At 38.8% G+C, this 22,730-nt stretch overlaps 2 protein-coding genes across 2 annotated transcripts; one reads left to right on the top strand and one right to left on the bottom strand.

Annotated features, from left to right (window-relative positions):
• Positions 1-5,829: 5,829 nt before the first annotated feature.
• Positions 5,830-10,714, bottom strand: crybb1l2 (crystallin, beta B1, like 2). Its single transcript, XM_042437142.1, has 6 exons — positions 10,637-10,714; positions 9,381-9,481; positions 8,899-9,017; positions 8,372-8,504; positions 8,026-8,168; positions 5,830-6,570 (listed from the first exon to the last, which is right to left on the bottom strand). The coding sequence occupies exons 2-6, from the start codon at positions 9,474-9,476 to the stop codon at positions 6,399-6,401; spliced, it is 663 nt and encodes a 220-aa protein (XP_042293076.1). The 5' UTR covers positions 9,477-9,481; positions 10,637-10,714; the 3' UTR covers positions 5,830-6,398.
• A 4,233-nt stretch (positions 10,715-14,947) lies between these two features.
• cryba1l2 (crystallin, beta A1, like 2) lies at positions 14,948-21,492 on the top strand. The gene is made up of 6 exons (XM_042424420.1): positions 14,948-15,141; positions 15,429-15,505; positions 15,630-15,748; positions 18,932-19,073; positions 19,364-19,506; positions 21,067-21,492. Exons 2-6 carry the CDS (start codon positions 15,431-15,433, stop codon positions 21,212-21,214), a joined length of 627 nt encoding a protein of 208 aa, XP_042280354.1. The 5' UTR covers positions 14,948-15,141; positions 15,429-15,430; the 3' UTR covers positions 21,215-21,492.
• The last annotated feature ends 1,238 nt before the right edge of the window (positions 21,493-22,730 follow it).

Here is a 22,730-nt window from a genome sequence, read left to right as displayed (position 1 = left end):
TGCTACAGCTGCATCCACTCTATCTGGGAAATCTCCATTCATTGTGCAGTTTCATTCATGTAATTACTGAGAGTTTCAATTTGTTCTCATGCTTGAATGACAGACCATCTGCCAATCAATTTGCTGCTCCAGGAGGGTATCAAATAGGGTGGAGCCACATTTGAAAAAAACCTCAATGTCACTTAACATGGCAGCATGAGATAATTTAATGACTCTTAATGGTTATTTTAAATTAAGTAGTTCTAAAAATTCCAATTTTGTTACAGAGAAATCACTTTTTTGAGCCTCATCAGCCTCTGCTGTGGAGAAGCCAGAATGAATCAGAGCTGTATCAAATTCTCTTTGTCATTGCAACAAGGGCAAAACATTGCTTGCAACAACGCTGACCAAGAATAAGAAAGTGAATTCATTTAAAATTCCAAATCTATTAATTATTTACTGGAGTCTAAACATTTTACAGAGCCCCAGAAGGGACCTAGAAAGAAAAAAATATATTGAGGCCACGTTTTACTACATCAAGCGTTCAAAATGGTATTGTGAGCACATGAGATATAGTTCGTTCCCACATTTTGATTAATTAGTGCACACAAATGTTTGAGTGGGGCTATATCCCAGTTCCATACAGTATCATATCTACTGCTTAGAATTACGAAAATGAGTGTTATTATTTGTACTCATTTCTCCAACATGGCGTATTCACAGTTTTATATCCGTTATCATTTCAGGTTGTTTTGTTGTTTGCAGGAGCTAATTTGTTACATACCAGAGTAGCTGGCAGTGTGCTTTGTTTGCCTTATCATATAGTGTAAAATTATTGGCCGAGATACATCCGACTATTGCTTAGCTGTAGAATAATGGAAAGAGCTGTTGGGGTGCGTGCTCTGCAAACAGCTGTTTCCACGAGCCTCCCCTTGCTGATTTTGACAGAGAATCATTCATAATTTCAAAAAATATCTAGCGTTCGGTTCTGATTAAGAAATGTATTCTTTGATTTTGGAACAGTAGCCTAATGTTGTTGTTATGCCTTTCTGAAGTTATTGCATGGTTAAATCAATTAATTTTATTTTATGAAAAAAATTACAGCTTCCTCAGTCACTTCATCCTGATGCTGAGGCTGCTTTTACTCAAAAAGTAACAATGGCAAAATATAAAAATACTCCTTAACAAGTGAAAGTTGTCTTGCATTCACTGCCCCACTCATTGTTGTATTTACTTCCTGTAAAAAGTATTCATCCTTGGAATTTTTCATGTTTTATTGTTTTACAACATGGAGTCAAAGAGGATTTAATGTGACATCTAGGATAATGACAGTTTCATGAAACTTTACTCTCAGAAACTACTGACCTAGGCCATTCAGAGGATGTGTGGCTTAACTAGGTACATTGACAATAAGTGAGATTTCCTGAGCTTTTTTCAGAAAGAAGTGTCTGCTATCCAGCCGCTGAAATGGCCAATTTTTGCAGGAATCTCCAGTTGTCAAAAGTTATTGATACTAAATCAAAGTATGAACTTTTTTTAAAGTGTTAAGGTTTGACTTTTTTTACCATTTCTCAAGTGGGCAAAAACAGCGAAAAAGTGTACTAAAGCTACAGTATAGCTAATTGCATCAACCCAAAACTTGTGTACCGGTGCAACTTATTACACATAATTGAGCTAGGTAATGACAATTATAAGTATCAATCTTAATGTTCCAAGCCCTTATACACTCTGAAGTCTAAACCTTCATATATTGTTATTGCTTTATATAGCCTACATTATATTATAAATATGTATGTATTATTGCCATATAGTAACTCATTATACTGTGAATTTCTCCAGGCCACTCTTGGCAGAGCTTGAGGTGTGGCCAGCAATAGCAACCCCTCCTCTATACCCACACATCAGTCTAAAACAAAAACATGTGAACAAAGCAGGGCTCTTTTGCCTCATGATCACTGTTTGATGACATTACAGTGGTTCCAGCTTTTTTGATGGTGTATAACAATATGTACTGCAGACCTTGCAATGAAGCAGTGAGGAATATTTGATGTCAATGTAACATGATTAATAATTTAAACAAAAACAAACACATATGCAAAAGGGAGTGCTTTTTTATTAATCTATTTTAAACAGCCTAACTTAGGCAAACTTGAACTGGTGGTGTTTATGAAAACACACCCTGTACCGTCTCCATGGATACAACACAACTTCATCACTACCCGGGAACCAGTGATACAACATCCTCAGTGTGACTCAAAATACATTAATGTTAAACAGAAAGACCAGAACAGTCAAATGAAAAGACTCAGCAGGGGAAGGCGCGTAAAAACAGCTGTTAGCGGCGCATGCACCCCCACAAACAGCACTGTCCATTGTTCAGTAACAACAGCGGCGCAGTCCATTGTTCTGAAACATCAGTTAAGCGATAGTTGCATGTATCTCAGCCAATGATTTTGTTGGTTTTGCTATTTTTCTATAGATACACAAAGCTTAAACAGAGGAGGCAAAAAATACAACTGAGGGGGCTATAAGCCCCCCTAAGACCCCTCATGGCGTCAGGCCCGAGTAAAAGGTCTCAGTACTTCTTCCAAAGGGTTCTCCCAATGTGAAGTCACAAACCTTTTGTCTCAGCTGTGACTCAATGTTCCAACTCCATGTTCACATTTTCCGACGTGACAAGAAATGTGTATAGTCAGACAGTCTTGGACAAATTAGTGCTTGTTGACACTTGACAGAAATCCATTCATCATCCTGTTAGAATCAGAATCTCTTTATTTTCCAAGTATATTTTATATACCAGGAATTTATAATCTGCAACCTATCCTTACCCATCCTGTTATTTTGTTTTACTATATATCCATCCTAACTATGTATGAGCAGTGGGCAGCCACAGTCTGACACCCAATAGTTGAAGCAGGTGCACAGCATTTCGGGGAGACCCAACCTCCCTAACCAAAATGTGGGAAAAAATTGTATCTTGTGTGAACTCAACAGCATCAATGTAGTAATATTTTTTTTTTTTGCCCATGTCCCCTTAGGGGCTCCCTAAAAATGTAAACTCAACCTTCAGCCTGCCATTAGAGGCACACTGTTTCTTATACTGCAGTGTTCCTTAAGAGTCCTAGTCAACGTCCTTCCTACAGGTTTCATGTACAAGGGCTCATACCTTTGACCTCCTATTAATGAAGCAGATTTTTAGCAATGCTAGCAGCATGGCACTCAGTCTGTCAGTCAGAAGTAATGATAGTGTTTCCAGCACTTACACTTACGTAATCATGAATAAATTAACAGCATGTGACACTGAAGTTTAGTGAGATTGTACAAGTAATACACAACAGTTAAACAAAGATAGATATTTGGTAGATTCAAAACTGTCATATCCACACTTTCATTATCTGCACACTTCTGCCTGCAAGACCAAAGAAAACTTCTGCAGGAATTGTAATTTGTTAAAAGTGTAGATCTACACAGAGATCTGGCCCAACAAATGAACATGCTGATGGGTTGATCCAGGAGGCAGGTTTGAAACAGAACTCTGGATCCGGACAAAACATATCTACAGCTGAAGTTCACCCATGTGAGGCTCATTCCTTGCACAGTGTTCATGCTATTTTGTCCCCTACCCCCATTTTTCTATTCTGACAGAATATCTTACCTCTGAACACTAAAGGCTGCAAAAAGGTAGTATTTTGACCTTTTTCATTAAATTGTGCAGGCTTAGGTTGTTAGAATTCCTGGTGTGTTGTATCATTACAGGATGATAATGATTCAAGTATTTCACCAAACCACCAAACTTCTCAGCCCCTTCTGTTGGGACTTCCATTAAAAGACAACTATTTCTTGTATCTCTTCAGTAAGGCATGGTGATATAAGACATTTTGCAATACCACTATGATCACTAGACAACATCAACATGCTTCCTACATTAGCACGGGAAACTGGGGCTGGATACAAGCTGTATACTGAAGAATTAACTTAAATACAATAACGCCTTTGCAGAACTGACACATTCAGATGGAAATACGCATGTTATTGTGTTATATTAGGCATTTTGTTATTGGAGTGCGTCCTCTTGTTATTGATGACAATTGTGATCTTTTGTTATATGTGAACAGAAAGCATATGAATTTGTCAGCAGGTTGGAGAGGACAAAAACAAAGTAAAGAACATGGTGATGCTAATGTACCGTAACCATTATTTCTGGGCCAACAATAATTGAAAAATACTCCAGTGCAGTTTACTGAAACTTGCTTCATTATATTTTCATGATTTGAAGCACTCTCAGCCCTGCTCTATGAAAGTCTAATCATCACTGACGCCATTGATAAACCACATGGCAGCGAGAGACTGTGCAGATTACATTATGAATGATGTCATTTGCTATTGTGGAATATTTGATCACAGGGGAAGGAGTGAGCATTGCATAATTGAACATATTATGTAAAAATAAAGTGTGAATGCTAAAATGTGGTCAAATACATTTTGGTGCTGACGTTTGCAGACCACACTGCCCATCAGTATTCCCTCTGGTGAGAAAGATGAATGATGTATGAAATCATTCATCAGAGAAAGCCTCAAAACATGCTGTAATCTGTATCTTGGATGGGATGCTAAGGTGGAGGAGATGGAGTGCTTTCTTCTCTCACAGATCAACAATGTTGATTCAAATTGTTTTCCATTAGTACAAACCAAATTTATGTCTCTGCAGCATGTGTCATTCATGATAGAATGATTACTCTGTGAGCAGACTGGTAATAGAAGTCGCAAATTACCTCAAGATGTGCTCTAACAATAACAAATCCAGTGAGCTGGTCGATTCTTCAAATTATTTCAAGTACATGAAGTAAGTCAACAAACATTCTCGTGCCTTAAAGAAAAAGATGACAGAAGTCCAAACAAAAGTTTTAGTATGTTTTCTGCTCTGGTAGCAAATCGCACTACACTGAGTAATGTAACATAAATTATATGCAATTCCAGTTGATTAGAGCTACGGTGTAAAAAATACTGAACTCTTTGCTACTCACTTGAGCACTGATAAATCACTGAACAGGCCTATTGAGCATAAGCCCAGGGCCCCAAAGACTCAGGGGTTTCAGAAATTGAAATGACTGCTATTAACATTTCTTATTGGAGAGTCTAAAGGCTCAGTCAAACCTAGAGATATCCGGATTGTATTTTTGACCCTTTAATATCTTCTGATACCAAGTCTAGTCTATTTATTTTTAGCCACACTATGAGGGTAGCTCTAGGGATCGCAATGGCAGTGTGTCGATCTACCACTTAGACCTAGCATAGATTGAAATATCTCAACTTCCAGATGGAATGACATGAAATTTTTGCATTCATGATCCCCAGGTGATGAATCCTAAAGACTTTGGTGATCCCTTGGCTTTTCCTCTAGCGCCACCATGTGGTTAATATTTATGCTTTCAAGCAAATGTCTTAAATATCAACCACTGGATAGATTACCATGAAATTTGGTGCTAACATTCATGTCCCTCTCAGGATGAATTGAAATACCTTTGGTGATCCATTAACTTTTCATCTAGTGTCATCATCAGGTCAAAATTTTAATTTGTCCAATTATTTGGTTTGTACCAAAGTCTTTTGGTTATTATATTTTATATATTTTTGTTAATTTTCACCTAAATAATTCAGCTGCATAATATTTGGGAGCTTTGGGAAACATTTAGACAGCCTCTCCTTATCTCCAGCATAAACAAAACACTGAAGTTCAGGATCTGTTTTCAACCAATAGCATAAATGTAAAGCTTGGTTTTGGTACATATTTATTACTACCATATCTGTTAAATAAGACATCATTTCAAGTGGAGTAGGATTTGAGATGCTTTATTGGGGTTCAGGGTTGATGTGGCTTCAGAATCTGAGCACAGAGATTTTGCCACCACTCTCTTTTTGGGGCTTTTTCTGTCTCAGATCCCCACCACACAAACACACACAAATCCACACTGGTTGTCCCTTCAGTCAGGCTGTAAGTTGAGTGAGGGCTGACATTGTTGGGATGTGGAAGAGAAGTGTGTGAGGGGGAGAGAGGGAGGGAGGGGAGGAGAGAGGAAAGTGGGAAGCAGGGAGCTGACAGAGACGGTGAGAGGGAGAACAAAAATGGAGAGTGTTTATTAGAATCAGTCTCGACGGTCCGTGTAATTATCTCCTCTTCAGTTTGAATAACTTTTCATTGGTCACTAGATTACGATGTTCCAACAACTAAAAATAACAACCTACTGTATTCCCTCTACGCTGCTTTCAAACCGCCGAGAGATTTTGGGACAGAAGAGAAATTATTACACCCTCTCCCTCCTCCTCTCCTTCTTCATCCTCCCTCCTCCGCTTCCATCTCTGTGCCCTCCCTCGACCTCCATTTCTCCTCGGATCCCTCTCTTCCTCGCCCTCGCTGGGTTTCACTTGGAGGTCACAGTGTAGCAGCCGTGTGGGTGCCACTGCATGTCGCGGATGCGCCTAATGGACTGCATCTGGGGAGAGCGGGCGCCAAACTCATTGAAATGCCTGAAGTCACCCTTCTCCAGCAGGTACTGACTGCCACGGTAGCCAGGGAACTGGTAACCCACCCAACTGGAGAGAAATAGAGGAAGAGAAGAGGGGAAAGAAATTGAATTTACATTTTCATAGAAGAGGTGGATTGCAAGCTTACAGGAGTAATCACAACATAGAATTTGAGTAGGATAAAAGTTTGTGATTGAACAGAGAAAATTACAGGAAAATTGATTTAAAGACACAAAACACAAGGCTGAATGATGTGTAACAGACAAGTGAAATGTGAAAGAAAGATGCTAGAAAGACAGATGCAGAGAAAACAAGGAGGACATACATCTTTTAACAAATAATGACATTGATCTGTTTGTCTTGCTGTCAGACACCAAGCCGAGGGGCAGTGTGCCCCCCAGCTGTTTGGTTCAGGCAGCGGGAAGTGCTACAAATGAACTAATCACAGCAGTTAAGAAACCTTGTCTGCTGCTACACCCCTGAGAGCACAGAGGCACTGAGCTGCTGACGTTCATGACACCCTCAGCTAGCTGCTGATGAAAAAGCCTCTATTCCTGAGCTCACTCCCAGGCAAACACTTAGAGCACTCAGATAGTTGGTGATTATGCTGCTGTTTCTCTCAGTTTGACAATCATGTCACGAATAGTCTGACACATGCAGGAGTACACGAAGCTGGACTTTTTGACGTAGCTGTTGCAAAAGCAGGGTGTAATGTTTGTAGCCAAAACATAAAATATGTATGATTTAACAATCTAGAGTTGCAGGTTGAGAAATTATTTGCAATAGCTGAGTTACAGCTTCACAGCAGGACATAAAAACCAGAGGCAAGTTTTCTTGGTGTTTGAAGGAATGGTTTGATATTTTGGGAAATACGCTTATTCTCTTCTTTGCCATGAATTAGATGAGTTGAGATACCACTCTTGTGTCAGTATGGTAAATATGAAGGTACAGCCAGAAGCAGCTGGTTAGCTTAGCTTAGCATAAAGGCTGCAAATAGGGGGAAACAGCTAGCCTGGCTCTGTCAAGTCAGCAAAATCTGCCTTCCAGCAAAGCTCACTAACTAACACATCTAGTTTGTTGTACAAAAACCAAAGTGTAAAAACAACAAGTTGTGGTTTTATGGGGTGCCTGTTAACCACACATTGACAACAGGACTCCAGGAAGTCACTGCACGTGGCCAAGAAATAGTCCAGCACATAACCCTGCATAAAATCACAACTTGTCGTTTCAACACTTACATTTTTTACGTATTAAATTAACAAGATATAACACATTAATTAGTGAGCTTCAGAAATTTTTGTAGAAGTTTTGTTACTTTCGGAATGAGCCAGGTTAGCTGTTTCCAGTTTTTATGCTAAGCTAAGCTAACTGACTGCTGGCGGTTGTTTCCCTTTTATCAGATAGACATGTGGGTGGTATCAATCTTCTCATCTAACTCTTGGCGAGAAAGGAAATAAATGTATTTCCCAAAATGTCAAACTATTACTTTAAAACCTGCTTGTAACATGTTGTCACAATACTCACGTTCCACAGCTGACCATGATGCTGCCAACTCTGTCGGTAAAACCGTAGGAGAACAGGCTGGGAACATCGTCGTCCATGATCTCCATCTTACGGCCCTTGAACTCTCCGACCTCATACAGGCAGATCTTATGCTTCTCAGGATCCTGGAAGATAATGTAGAAAGAAAAAAGAGGGGACAGCAGTTGGAAAACAGGCAGATACAGACGAAGATGAAGAAAAGTAGAGCAAAACACCCTTAAGAGTATGGAAAATGTGGATAAATCTTAAGATAAGTGGACAGATACAAGGTGTCAAAGTCAGGAGAGCATTTCGTTCTCAGTATGATCAAACAGACAGAGGGTTTTACCATGCGGACAGGCCTGAAGGACAGCAGGTAGTCATTCTTCTGGCTGTTGGTCCAGGAGTCCCAGCGGGGATACTCGCCCTTCTCCAGGATGAACATCTCACCACAGAAGTTTATCTGCTCAAAGCCCACAAAGCTGAAGAGGGAAGGAAAGGTCACATGAAAGAGAGGAGAGTGAAGGTGGTTATTTGCTCTTAATTTGACAAAATCTCCTTAGTCCTTATATTCTTTTCATTTTATTGGACAACACACTGAAATTACTGCACTGCTTTCATCACAATCCCTGCTGTTTGTTGCTTTGTTATGTATGTAATTTAGGTATTTGAATTCACTCCACTGCTGCACTCTCTGCAAATCACTCAGGATAAAAGCATCAGCTGAATGCCTAAAATGCAAAGTGTGAAATGTCAGATAATGGGAAGGTACAACTGTGAAAACTGTGCTCAGCGAACGAGTGTGGGTGCTGGGTACAGTATGTTTCTTGCATGTGTGGGTGGATGTGTGTGGCTGTAAAGGTACTAGTGACTTACGGTCCACTTTCAACGCGCAGGGAGCGCACTCTGTCCAATCCCATGTCACACACATTCATACACTCTCCAGTGATCTCCATACAGCGGCCCTGGAAGTTCTCCTGGTCGTACACACACATCTGGATGGTTGGGAGAGGTAGAAAAAAAAAATGAGAATGGAGGTGAGAAAGTCAAGAGCAACAACTGAGGAGAGTAGACACAGGAAGGAAGGACAGAGGAGAAAGATAAGAAGTGTAGTAAAAGTGTGTTGTTTTGACAGCTACAGTTGACTTAATGTACAGAGGCCTCACATTGTATTTTTCTGTCAGTTGTAGTTGTCAACCGCCCCCTCACAGAGCTATAAGAACTAGCAGGTTGTGATAATAGACATCAGCCCAGGAGGTAAACTGTTAGTGTGAGGCCAGCTGCTTCACACTGTGTGACAAAAGACTATGATATATTTGTGGATGTTTGATCATCTATTGCATGTGTGTGTAATGTACCTTGTAAGACATCATGCCCATCTCAGACATCTTGTTCTGAGCAGCCTTTCCGTCAGTCTGGGAAGCAGACTTGGATTTCTCTCCTCCAGCAGACATGGTGACTGAGAGAAGAGAAGAACAGTTTTAGGGACTGTACAAAATTATCAGAGTGGGGAAGCGGGCTAAACATTTTATTTCATTTTTTTAAAAAGCAAGGCCCTCTTCAGCATTATTATTTTCTTTGAAACCTCCCCTTGACTAAGAGAAAACTCACAGCACCCTCCCCACAGTATCTCAAATATTTAAGATGGTGTATTCCAATTTAAACCTTAATATGTTAATGGAAAAATAATAATTTTCACATAGCCGCCAAACACCATAATAGAAGTGGAATTAGCAATTACCAAAATTATGGCAAACAAAATTATGCATCCGGTTTATCAAATATTACATCAGTTCTTTACTTTTGAACCAAGAGCTATCATCGTCATTACAGGACACCTTTCCATTTTAAAAAAAAATAATTTTACTTTACCCTAGTTTTGTTTCTGTTAAAATGCGAAATAAAGTGAGAATTAAAGTCCAAAATTTTAGATTATCTTCCCTTCAGCAAGAAAGAAAAAACACATAACACCTCCCCTCACACAGACACACACACAATATTTTTTCTATAATAACTAACAAAGCTGAATTCAGTACAAACTTCACAACACAAATTACCATCTTGTCACTGAACTGGCTTTACACTGATATTTATAATAAACAAATCAAGTATATTCTACTGACGTCATACTCACCTACTAATGCAAATCCACAAAAAACAGTACTTTTAAAATAAGTGTATATTACATATATATATATATATATATATATATATATATATATATATATATACACACACATATTTTTAAAACATTTATAAAGACTTAAACTGGCATTATTCTCAAGTGAAGTGTTAACCTCAATTAAGAAAGGACCCTTAATGCTGTGTTTTAAGTTATATTTTAGATTCCATCAGTCAACATTTAAGCATTAGTTACTTTAATCTCAGAATAAATATTTATTCTGAATATAAGAGACTTAAACAGGCCGCAGTGCATTTTATGGCAGCTACTGGATTTGCACGATAGAAATTCACATTTCACCTGAAATGTTTGACTTTCACATCTTTAGCTTGAACTGTAATCCTTGCTTGTTCTCATTATTAGTTATTAAATTAGTCTCTGTCTACCTCCCCTTCTTTCTTTTCTTTTCTGTATGTTTGTCCACTGTCTTACCTGTGGCAGTGTGTGCGTAAAGGAGTAGACTCAGGAGTGGGACTGGTGGTCTGTGTGAGAGTGCATCGGGCCCCTTGCTGCTTTTATATGCTGGCGCCCAGAGAGAGGGGATTATAGACACAGAAACAAACTCGCTGAGCTCACAGCCCCCACAGAATAGAAATACCCCATCATCAAAGAGAGAGAGAGAGAGAGAAAGATGGTGGGGCAGAGAGAGAGGCAGAGAGATGCTAGCATATAGGCCCAAAAGGAGAGAAGAACTTGAGAAAGAAAATATGAAAATGTAAAAATGAGTCTCAGAAAGTGTCAGCTCAAAATTCAAGGTTATTTTCACTATGAGCCTTGATGAAAGATAAATAACATGAGCTACTAAGAGAGTAAAAGCAAAGCACTGCTGGACTAAAATGAGATGTTATACACAAAGCAATGAGAAGAATGTCCGTTTCATAATACCGACAGCCAGCTGACCAGGTTCACATGTAAGAGGCTGTCACATAATTATTCATCCTATTCCCCTCAGTGAGATAGCGCTGTAATCAAGAGGCGCTGGGACAAACAATAACAGGAAAAGCAATAAGCTGTGAGAAGCAATAACCTCACTATTCCACCTCTGGGTGAGCAAAGAGGTTCGGAGTGTGCATGGACTATAACCTGAATTTCCCTTTTCATCACAGTGGGAGAAAGCTATGAAATTAAAGCCCTCTGCCTTTTTTCTTGTGTGGGTGGATAAAATATTGTGATGGGTGTTAGCTTTAAGAGGAAGAACTATAAGCTGCTTATTCCAAAGTGCACACAAAGGAGCAAGCAAAGTGGTCAGACGTAGCTTCGGACAAGGCTTCAGCACACGTGAGGTCACGTGTTGTGTGACATCAAGGCTCCACATGAGGCTGCTGAGGCTCAATCTGTTGATTCCAGTACCTCAGCTGTTCACCAGATCACATCCTGATCCCTTGAGGTGAAACCAGTCATGTCTTAGAGTCAGTAGTCGGCCTCATTAATCCTGCAAATTTGAATTTCCTCAAATCCTCACTCTCAAGAGGGTGTCAGTGAAATGTCAGTGGAGGAGGGAGTGAAGGGGTGAATCAATCTCAAGTGACTGGTGGACATCCTCAGGCACAGCTGAGAGTCACATGAACTTGTGAAATAATGAAGTGGATGACAGTAAGGGGACGTTAAGTATGCACAGTGGGACACGTCTCTTATTCATGCATCCTCTTGCCATGTTTTGAGGACAGACTGAAGGCCTCCATTCACAACCGGATTCAGTCAAGGTGCACCATACAAAAGTACATTTGAGCTGATAAAACGCTTCTCAGAGGAGGCAAGAAATAAAGAGTAAGAATACACAGGTGCATCCTATTTGGAAATCTTTTGTTTGAATATGTGACTTCTCTTTCTTTCTGTCTAAAATCACACCACAGATCATAGAAATCATGAAGTAAATGCAGGAAATATTACATTTTTTAACAGTCAACAAAAAATTGTCATTCTTATTACAAAATATTATCTGATAACATAACAGAGAACACACACAGATAATATAAAATGTTCACATAGAGTACAATAGAGTAGGACCTGAAAGAGATGAAAGAAATGATATCCTCATCTATTCAAAACTATTACAAATAACAAATAATAAACTACATTAAAAAATGTGACATATGAACTCAAATTCAGAAAGAAGCAAAGTCCTTGAATTTTGTTCACTAATAAACAAAGAAAGTTCCAGTTCTTTCTGAACTCTGCTCAGCCAAGGAGAAGTTATGACTTTGTATTCATATCATATTTGCAAAGAATTATTAAGTTATAAACCATTTATCTTTTATCTTGCATGGATGTCCCTGGAAAAAATGCTGTAGGACTCAGTTTTCACAGTCGTTACAGTTTTCATATTCACAGAGACTTTATTAATTATTATTATTATTATTATACTGTGTTCATTCTGTGGACCTGAAGGTTTTCTAGGTGATCAGTGACACTCTGAGCCAGAAAATCTGAAGTACTATTACTATAAACTTCTATAACATCAGAACTTACATGTTATGCCAACAAAAGTCAGGGATGTTTTCCATGTGATCTACTAAAACCTTGCATCAAAACAGCCCATTGATCAGTGACTGGACTACGGATGATGTGTGAAATACACTTTCAAATTCAACTATTTGATTGATCTTTCCTCACACAGTCAGAGTAATGAGCTGTTTATTGATATATTTTCAGTTTAATATACAGTAACAGAGAAAAACAGCCTTTAACGCAACAGGACATCACACAATATGAGCAAAACAAATCTCTAAAGCACCAAATCAGTTAAAAGTCACTTGGGTCAGTTCCTGCGTGCTTGCATTTCATCCTTTCATGTCATCAGTAAGTGGACCACTGAGGCTTTCACACCAGCTCCTTACATGACTGATAACCCATCCATTGATCACTCCGTCGGTACATGCATCTGTCTGTTCGTCCATCAATACATCAACCCATTTATAAGACTGAGCATGCATCAATACAACACTTGTGTCAGTGTTGCATCCTCACGCATGTCTCTATGAAATGAATCAGAAATTCTGCCTTTGGTACTTTATTCCAAATACTTCACATATCTGAGAGGTTGAATTATGTTTATGTGCAGAGCTGTTGCCAGAACCGAATTATCCAAGTGGAGCATCCAGTCAAAAATACCCACATGAGATTTTGTTATATAAAGGTAAAAGGCAGTCCTCTACACTAGTGATTACAATTTTCCACCACTACATCATATACATCAGTGTTCACTCTCATTATAAAACACAGTTCGTGCAGGAAATTCTGTTGGAAAAGCACAGTGGTCGTGACTTGGGTAGTCGTTTGACGAGGCCTGTGTGTGTATGTGTGTGTGATGGTAATCGTGTGAAGTTCCAAGGACCAGACGAGGTAAGAGGGGGGGATGTTGCTGTGGTAACTGTGGCCCGTTGTCTGAGGTGATGGACTGGTGAGTTTACATTAAAACCACATCACTGCATATATTGTGCAGATGTGACACAACTGCAGCTTTATAGACAGAAAACTTTCCAAAATATTTCTTTTCCTGTGGGATTTCACAGTAGTTTTCTCTTTTTTTGGTTCTTTTTTATTACTATCCTAAACCATTTTCTTTTTCTCAGTCGTTTAAAGAGAACATCATTATTAGTATAAACCAATAATTATATGAATGAATTTTATTGCTCTATCCCAATTTCCACGACTTCTGGGATGCATCATTGACACGGGCTCCCCCGGATGGCTCTCCAAATCCTCCTCATTCTCTGCCTATAGCCCCGGCCATTGTTGCTCTATACGATGGCACTGCTGACCTATACGAATAGACCAAGAACACAACAGCCCTGCATTCACCACCCGCACCTCTGTGACTGCTGTATATGATCTGCTGAGTCGACAGGCCGCATGGTGGTAGCTACAAAGAGAGAGAGAGAGAGAGAGAGAGAGAGAGAGAGAGAGTGAGAGAGAGAGCGACAGAGAGAGACAACGAGAGAGAGCGAGAGAGAGAGAGAGAGAGAGAGAGAGAGAGAGGGCACCAGCAGGCTCCCCGGCGCGCACACGAACCGTTTTTTACCATGGCACTGGCCGTTCAGGTTCACGCTCACCTGCGTCAAGCTGTTCACAGTTAGCCAGAATACCGGAAGTCATGTTTTTCATCCTTCAACATAAAAACCTAACATCTAAGATTTGAATTGTTTAAATCAATTGATTTATGAATGATATCAATGTTGAATATAAGTTAATCGATTAAAAATTTAGTCTATGAAATGTCAAGAATGAGTGTAAAAAATGTGCCTCACTAGGCTACGTATGTCGTAGAGCCCAATTTATGATGTTATAGTGAAGTAACAATCCTCATATAGGAGAAACTAGGGAATGTTTGATATTTTTGTGAAAAAATATAATTAATTAATTGATTATTTAAATAGTTTCTGATTACTTTTCTGTTGGTTGACTGATCAAGTAATTGACTATTCATTTCAGTTGTAGGCTATTGGACTCAGAACATAAAGAATAGTAGAGCAACATCTGTAGTTCAAAAACATTTATGAATGAATGAATGAAGTGAAAATGAAGCCTGCCCCTAAAAATAAAGTGTTAAAGGTTTAATAAACTTGGGGATCATAATTTAAAGCTAAAATAATTTTTTTTAAAAGTGTTATAACTTAAAAATGTTCAAAACATCTGACCATCTGGATGATAATGTTTCTCACTGTATTACACTGTGCTCAAAATCAACACACGGAGTTATATTGTTCAATACAGCTTAATTTTGAAGAAATTAACCGGATGTATAATCCTTTATTGTGGCACGCTTCACAGTCCACAAACTCGCTTCGTACAGAGTCATTAGCATGTAGGGGCAACGCACGCACACTTGCGGGCACGAGGGCCCCGCGTGGACGCCGGTATAAAACAGAAGCGCCAGATTCAGACAAAAGTCTCCTAAAGAGGATTTGGAGTGTGAGGAGCGCGAGGAGAGCATCCAGGTAAGCAGAGCGGGAAACTAATGATGCAGAACTTTCCCACGGGATGGATTTACAGGATTCACTGTTTGTAACTCAGACATTTTATTTTCTAGCATTTATGGGAAATTGTATAATTCATACGGAGGGAAACATGGTTCTTTAATGCAAATAGAAACTATTAATATTCACTTAAAATTCACATTTAAAAAAGTAATTACATTGTTATTCAATATATATTTGTTAATACTAATCACATTTAATGTTTTTATCCTTTTTTTGATCCATGTCTCTGTTTTTCTCTGCTGTAGAAATGAATAGAGTCACTAGAACCCACATGACCTCCCCCATGTACTTCCCTAACATGGGTACCGCCCCTTTCTTTAAGGTGAATTCACACACAGACATACACACACACACATACACACTTACACACACACTCATAAACACACATAAAGCACACACCTTCACACCTGTCTTCCCCTTGCGTTTGTGTGTATGTGTGTGTGCAGGTGACTGTCTTTGATCGGGAGCATTTCCAGGGCAAGAGTCTGGAGTTCACCTCCGAGTGCAGCAACATCCACAACTGCGGCCTGGATAACATCCGCTCCATCCGAGTGGAGAGTGGAGCGTGAGTCACACAGCCTGTACGCCTGCAAGTCTCTGTGGAAAGCTGGCTGACTGACTGATTGACTGTGTGTGTTTATGTAAGTGTGTGTCTGTGAGACGGAGAGAGGAAGAGAGGAAGTAGTGTCCAGGCTTTCACCTCTGAGGTCACTCCATCCTACATGCAGGGGGCACCCAGTATAAACAATGTTGCTCCTCTTTCAGACACAAGAGAAAGAGTCTTTTAACCCGTCTGAAAGCAGTTTACACTGCAGGATTCTCACTTTGTGTCGGCTATTCAAACCTGGAATGTGTCCCTCACCTGTGGTCAGCGGTTTCTATTGATGATTTAAGGTCACATGAATGTTTTTCTTCCTTTGATAAAACCATGTGACAAAAGAAAATATCATAGTTTTTCATTCCTCTCATGACAAGCTGTAAATATATAAAACTATACTATCTATACAGTCACTACAGTATTTCTATTGCCCGGTTCTCGTACTCATAACTGTTATCATTTCAGTCATATTTTTAGCACCACAAGTGAGAGTTACATGGCAGTAATGTGATGTGTAAAAGGAGCAACAAGACCTCTAGAGGATACTAGCAGAGTTACTGTGTATAATTTAAGGCCTTGTTCTCAAGGGTACTAAAAAATGAAGAGAAAAAGAAGCAAGAGTCCACCATTACTACTGATCATGATATCATACAGCTGTCATCGACACACAAAATGTCCTGTAACATTGAGTATATTCTATATTTTTATGTGTGTAAATGTAATGGAGACATGTTATAGTAACTAGGGGACAATTTTATTACATCCTTTAGTTTTTTTTTGTCATTGTTTTAGTTTTAACTTCACCACCTGATCAGTTACTGTGAAAATGATATATGAGTAAATCCAACAGTGGCCCCAAGTAAGATCCTCCTGCACACGTACTTCCATTTAGAGGTTGTGGAGGACTTTGTTCCAGTATTCACTTCCACTCCACACTACCTGGTTTGGGGTAATGGAAGTTCACTCACAGACAGGAAAAGAGTGGAAGCTGATAGAAAGAGAGCGAGCTGGCATTGTTGTGCTGTGAGGGAGCTTGATATATATGAGCTTATTGAATGAATGCCCTCAATAACACTCAAACAAGAGGTAGAGAGGAAAGGATGAGGAATTTTCCACAGAATTGTCTTAACTTTGATTTACAAGTCATAAAAATTAGGGGGAAAGTAGCAAAAACCCACAGCAGGATCTTACACCAGAGTTTTGTATTAAAAAAAACACTAATAGTAGCTTAAGAGCTGAATTGTGGTTCTCAGATACTGACTGCAGCTACTCATAATTGCTGTGAAATTAATAGATAGAAACATTAATAGAAACATTTAGTCAGTTAATGAAATAGTTGGTCGACATAAAATTAATTGGCAACTAGTTTGATAATTGGTTCATTTTTCAAGTATAAATGTTTATCATTTTAATGTCTCAAATGTGAAGATTTGCTGATTTTCTCTGTTTTACATAATTCATTAATTGCATATTTTTGAAGATGTCACTTTGGCCTATAGGAAAATATACTGGGCGTTTTTACTAGTTTCTAACATTTCATAGCCAAAACAATGAATTGATAACATAATCAGCAGATTATTAGATGATAAAATAACTGTTAGATGCACCCCTAAAAATAACTTCTACAATGATGTTGCCCTCCCTCAGTCACTGAATCAGCCAATAACAGGCCTCCAAAGCATACGCGTCAATGCTGCATCACTCATTCCTCACATTTTAATGTACAACCTGTGATGATGAATCCCTCTGAAATTATTCATTGTATCACACACACATATCTTCTTTATGTTTAGAAAATGTATGCGATAATTATGTTGCAAAAGTCAGATACACTGTTTAGGATATTGTTAACTCTTAATCAGCTGAAGAAGGAGTTTGACCTTAACATGAAACATTCTCCTTAAAAAGAGGCAGGACACATGTATTGTATTCCATCACTGTCCAGTTAAATTTGAAATGAATCATTGTATTTTTTTGTAGTTTGTATTATTTTGATTGTATTCTCACTCAATCCAACACAGTATTAAGCTGAGAATCCAAACCTTATTATGTTGTATCAACAACATGTAATCCAAACATCTTTTCTGTCTTCTAGTTAAGTGTGTCTTTTCCTCTGTGTGCGCAACACAGCCATCTGTTAGAGATTCCTTACAGGGTTAGAAAATCTTTTGAGCTCATTCAAATAAATTAGTAGCAGAGGATAAGTCTGAACATTAATGCATGGCATTTATTCTGAGTGAGAGTAAGAGCAAACTTATGTCACCCTCAGTATTTTGACGCACTTAAGACCAAAACTTTACTTTGAGCAGCTTTCTACCAGCCCAGGCCTTAGTCATGTTCTGCAAAGCTTGCCAATTGATTCTCCAGCACCTGCTGACATCAGCAGCCGAGTGCAGATTTAGCTCCAGCTCTTCACTGAGAGATTCTGTGTGAGTCTCACTGGCAGTGCAGCAGTCTACATAACTAGTGGACTAAAGATTCAAATACATTTACTGAGCTCCAAAGCTGTTTTGCAGAAACAAAGTCACATAATGGATTAGAGCTGAAATGATTAGTCAAATAACTTGAATAATCAAATACAAATGAATCTAAAACTACTTTGATGATTGCTTAATTGTTTTAGTAACTTTTCAAGAAAAAAAATACAGGTTCCAGGCTTTTCTTTGTCATACAGTATATGATACACTGAATATCTTTTTGTGCCCCTTCATCTTCTCTGTGCAACCTGGCAGGAACTTGTCACTGTTGTCTCATCAAAACTTTGAAACTTCATTTTTCATTGTTATTTTGTTAATTCAGCTAAGGATTATCCTGAGTGTTGAAAAAACAGTCCAGTCCTTCAGCATATAAAACTGTGTGGGGAAAGTGGACTATTGGAATGTTAAATGTTTTTTAAAAAAATCATCCTAACAACTTAATGCACCTGCTCATCATCCTCCTCTTGAGGTGCAGTGTTGCCTGTGACCACTAGACAAATGTGGTTAAATTTCCCATCTGTGGACCTTCCCCGCTCTCTCCTTTTGTGTATTCTCTCCTCTCATCCTGTCTATTGTCACCTGCCGCTTGTCTGTTTTATCTCCAGTCTGAATTCATAAAACTCTTTGTACCACTGTTACTCACTCGTTTGACCCTTTTCACCTATCTATCCAGTTGGGTGGGTTTCGAGCACCATGACTTCCAGGGTCAGCAGTTCATCCTGGAGATTGGCGAGTACCCCAACTGGGCCTCCCACAGCGGCTCCCTGTCCTACCACACTGAGCGCTTCATGTCTTTTCGCCCCATCTACTGTGCTGTGAGTACCTGCAGAGGAGGGGAGGGCTAAAATGAGAGAGAGGTGGGAGTGAAAGAGCAGGAAAGCAGGCGGATGGAAATGGAGATGATAGTGAGTGACAGAGTGACAGAAGGACGGAGAGAAGAAGAGTGAGCCACACAGCGGGTGACTGAGACAGCTCAAAAATAGAACGACAACTCAGTGTCTAACGTCTGCTCTCGCTGTACATCTGTCTGACAGCTCCAACTGTAAGTTAAAACACTAACTCTCTGTCCTTTCCATCTCTCCCTCTGCATCCGCCCCCTCCACAGTCTCACCAAAGCAGCCGTATGATGATCTTCGAGAAGGAGAACTTCACAGGCCGCTGCACTGAGCTGTGCGATGACTACCCCTCACTGCAGGCCATGGGCTGGGCCCAGCCTGAGGTGGGCTCCATGCACGTGCAGTGTGGCGCGTAAGTCAGTTCTTCATCCCAACACGTTCTACTTCAAGCTGCTTTGTAGCTCTTTATCATAAAAAAGTCTTTGTGGACTTTATGGACAAGAGCAGAAAAAAATCACTACAACTTTCTAATAAGGTAGCCTTTATAAAGGACCTATCAGTTTTAACTAATGAGATTATAAATGGTCAATAAATCATTTACTAGTACTTTGTAGATAAGTTATAAGATTATAAGGTAACCCTAACCCTTCCACAAGGTAACAGTGCATTAGGAGTCTTTCTAATGAGCTAAAGAACTAGTTAAAAGCACAAAGAATGTGTCATGCTAGAGGAGGACAAACGCAAGCTAAGCATTAATATATGCTTTATTAAACATTTATTAAGCCATTGTTTATAGCTTATAAACTCTTTATAAAAGGATGACTTATTAGAAAGCCATACAGAAATAGCATGCACATTTTTAATGTAGTCATATCACTTGTACCAGTTCAAGCCTTTCATGAAGCATGAATGAGCTGAAATATTCAGTTATATAGTTTACTTTTTTTTTTTTTAAATCTGGTTTTACACACTTCCTCACAACACCCATGTGTACAACGTAATTCCTACAATGCTGCCTCTTAGCATATCTTTACTTCTTCCTCTTTCATTAGCTGCATCTGCTATCTGCTTGTCAATCATCTCACTTAAATCTCTAGAGTGCTGATTTTTACCTTCAGTTTCCCTCTTGAGCAGCTTCAATGTTAGAAAACTACTCAACAATGAGACACGTGTTCCAGCACTTTCTCTATGCTACGTCACTTTTATATTGAGTGAAATATACAAAAGCATGATGCCATTATTTTAGCCACACTAGCAGTGCAGCTGGAAGGATGGCGGTCAGATAGTGGAGTAGCAGGGTCCACCACTTTGTTTTCAGTGAAATAGTGCAACAATTATACAATATACTGCCATGAAATTTGGTACAAACATTCATGTTCCTCAGAGGATAAATTGTGATAACATCTTGTCAAAATTTAAAATTGACCAATACTTTTATGACCAAATATGCACAAAATTTATGACGCTACCATGAGCTTCAGCTGTGATTTGAGCTAATTAGAAAATGTTAGCATGCTATCACACTAGACTAAGATGGTGAACGTGATAGTTATTACCTGCTAGAACATCAGTGTATTAGCATGACAACCACTACCATACACTAGCATTTTTACATTCACGTCATCTTGACTGCTAAAGTTAAAAAACTAATTTTGATCTCAACTTTTATCCATCTTTTCTTTGCAAGAGCTGAGAGCCTTAAACAGCTGCTGGCATGACTTATTTTATGACTTGTTATATTATACAGATGTAAAATCATCATGACATAAATGGTATCTATGGAGACTTAGGAAAACTGAAACTGACTTTAATCTATTGTGACTATAATAGATGACTATATATATAACTGACTAATCCATTGTGGCTCTGATGGGTTAAATACCACATACAGCACATGTTGAGAATATCTTTACATGAAGCAACGAAAGTCAGCTCTTCTTACCTTCTTCTTCCTGCCTCTGTCTTTGTACAGCTTTGTGTGCTATGAGTACCCCGGCTACAGAGGCCAGCAGTACATCATGGAGTGTGAGAAACACAGCGGAGACTACCAGCAGTGTAAGATCTGGGGCTCCCACTGCCAGACTCCAAAGATCCAGTCCATCAGACGTATCAGGCACTGAGAGGGAACAGATCAACACTGGCAGCGGCAACAGCGCCCGCGCTCAGACTAACACCTGGGTGTTGTGCTTCAGGAGCCTGAATATGAGCCCAAAGCCTGAAATTCAGGTTTGATTCTGAGCTCAGGGCTTCATTAGTCAGGACCACAAAGTGATCACAAAACAAAACATCAGTCCTATAGAAGCTACCTCTTTATCACAGCTCATATTCATAGTTCTGTTAATACTCAAAACTATTTTGTTTTATTACAAGTGAAATAAATTTTCAATTCAGAACATAAGTCATTTCTGTGATTCCTGTGTGAGTGAAAGTATGCAGAGAGAATGTTTGGCAGCACACCTAAAGCAAAAAGTAAAACTAAATATATATATTTTCAATAGGAGTATTTTAACACACCAGTAATTAAACACTCAAAAGAAGTGATACTTATTATGTTATTATGTTACATTATATTTCTGATGCTTATATTCTTTTATAGCGGTACATTTTTGAACACAACTTTTTAAAAAACTTTTTTCAGTCATTATAGTGATGTAATAAAGTATTCTACATTTATAAATGTGTAGGTATGTAAATGTACTCTATCACAGTAACTGCAAGTAAACATTAATTTATTTGTGCTATTCTTTGAACTGGTCACACGCTAAAGTTTCCATGGTGATATTTGTTAGAAGGTTGTTAAATGTCGCTGAAGATAAAGTCAGTGACTTTCACAACACACCACCCACCCGCTGAGAGAAACACAATCAGCATCAATCAACTTCAACACAATCTTTAGTTGAATTTGCAGGTGTAATCAAGACAGAAGTACAAAATCTATTCCAAGAACATAGCAACAGTTTCACACTAAGTCAGTCACATTATATTACATAAGTTCACAACTTCATAGGGATGAGTGCACCATTGAGTAGTTTTGGCGTTAGTACACTGAAAAGTAAGGAGTTATAAATCTCTACTGTGGGTTCTATTCCTTCGTTTGACAGCTGGTTTAAATAGCAGTTCTGACAAAAATTACACTCCCACGAGTAAATAAAAGATGAACAAAGCCTGATGTCTGACTATGTACCTACAAAAATACATGAAATATCTCACCATTACTATGAAGGCATCACAGCTTCCTGTCCTAACATGACTGTTGATTACTTTTGTCTATTTCTCTCTATTTATGAATCAAACCAACTAAAAAAAAGAAACTCAATGGCCAGTAAAACAAATAGGTGTGACAACTTCATAAAATGGATACAGTAAAACCTGTGTGCCTTATTGGTTTGTATGACATCCGACCAGACCAGTTATAAATCTATGAAAGAATGTGAATTTGACTCAAACAAAACTGTTGTTGCATCATGAAAAAATAGTACCTCTAACACCTGCACTGTAAAACCTTTTAATACTTTTTGATGTCTCAGATTAACACAAAAAATACAATACTTTTAAGGCTTTTTAATGGCATGTGGACATGCTGATGTGAGTAGTTTCAAGACATGATCTGATCCTATAATATGTTTGCTGTACAAA

This window comes from Thunnus maccoyii, chromosome 2 (assembly GCF_910596095.1).
Source record: "Thunnus maccoyii chromosome 2, fThuMac1.1, whole genome shotgun sequence".
Lineage (NCBI taxonomy): Eukaryota > Metazoa > Chordata > Actinopteri > Scombriformes > Scombridae > Thunnus > Thunnus maccoyii.
The sequence above is the reverse complement of the archived record's forward strand: the minus strand, read 5'-3'. Positions and strand labels throughout refer to the sequence as shown.